At 52.3% G+C, this 598-nt stretch overlaps 2 protein-coding genes across 6 annotated transcripts in view; one reads left to right on the forward strand and one right to left on the reverse strand.

The window, feature by feature from the left end:
• Positions 1-598, forward strand: part of Zbtb5 (zinc finger and BTB domain containing 5) — a 29,006-nt gene that overhangs the window by 20,115 nt on the left and 8,293 nt on the right. The gene's annotated exons all lie outside the window — the stretch shown is intronic.
• Grhpr (glyoxylate and hydroxypyruvate reductase) overlaps positions 1-598 on the reverse strand; it is a 27,428-nt gene that overhangs the window by 2,962 nt on the left and 23,868 nt on the right. The window contains exon 6 of the mRNA XM_023715952.1: positions 504-598. Within this exon, the coding sequence (XP_023571720.1) occupies positions 504-598 (95 nt within the window). The remainder of the gene's footprint in view (positions 1-503) is intronic.

Raw genomic sequence — 598 nt, forward strand, 5'->3', positions numbered from 1 at the left:
TGAAGGCCTGGTCTCTACCTCAATGGCTCTGATGACTGTATGAAGCCAGCAGCCATTCATGGTGCCTTGGCGTATCACACCATCCACATCCACCCAGCTCTTTCATCTAACAGATGGTGAAATTTAGGTAGAACCTTGTTCAAGGCCACATAGTGGGGTCTGGGCCATTCTACCTTTATAGGGCTGGCTGTGCCAAGAGGGAAAAATGGCTGGGATCTACCCTGCTGTCTGCTCACCACACTGTGTACCTCCCAGAGCAAGATCCACCTGGACCAGGGCTGGTGCTCAGTGCTCAGCTCTTCCTCAGTCCAGCCCATTCCTGGGGTTCTAGCCACACATTAGAGCTCCAGTCTAAGGTCCAAGGTCCCTCTACTCCCTGAGTGGGCCTGTGCCCAGAGGCAGGTAACACTTAGGATTCTGCCTATAAGTGCCATCATTAAAGGCAAGAGAATCCTCCCAGTGAGCACAGGTAGGGTTTCTCTGGAAATCAAGGTTTTACTTACCAAACTCTGCCTGGAATTCTGCTGCTTCCTGAGGCTTGGGCTGGCGCCCTGTATACAGAAACTTCTGGACACCAAATGGTTTCAGGCGGCGAGCA

The sequence above is a fragment of the Octodon degus genome, unplaced genomic scaffold, assembly GCF_000260255.1.
Source record: "Octodon degus isolate 3935 unplaced genomic scaffold, OctDeg1.0 scaffold00045, whole genome shotgun sequence".
Taxonomy (NCBI): Eukaryota; Metazoa; Chordata; class Mammalia; order Rodentia; family Octodontidae; genus Octodon; species Octodon degus.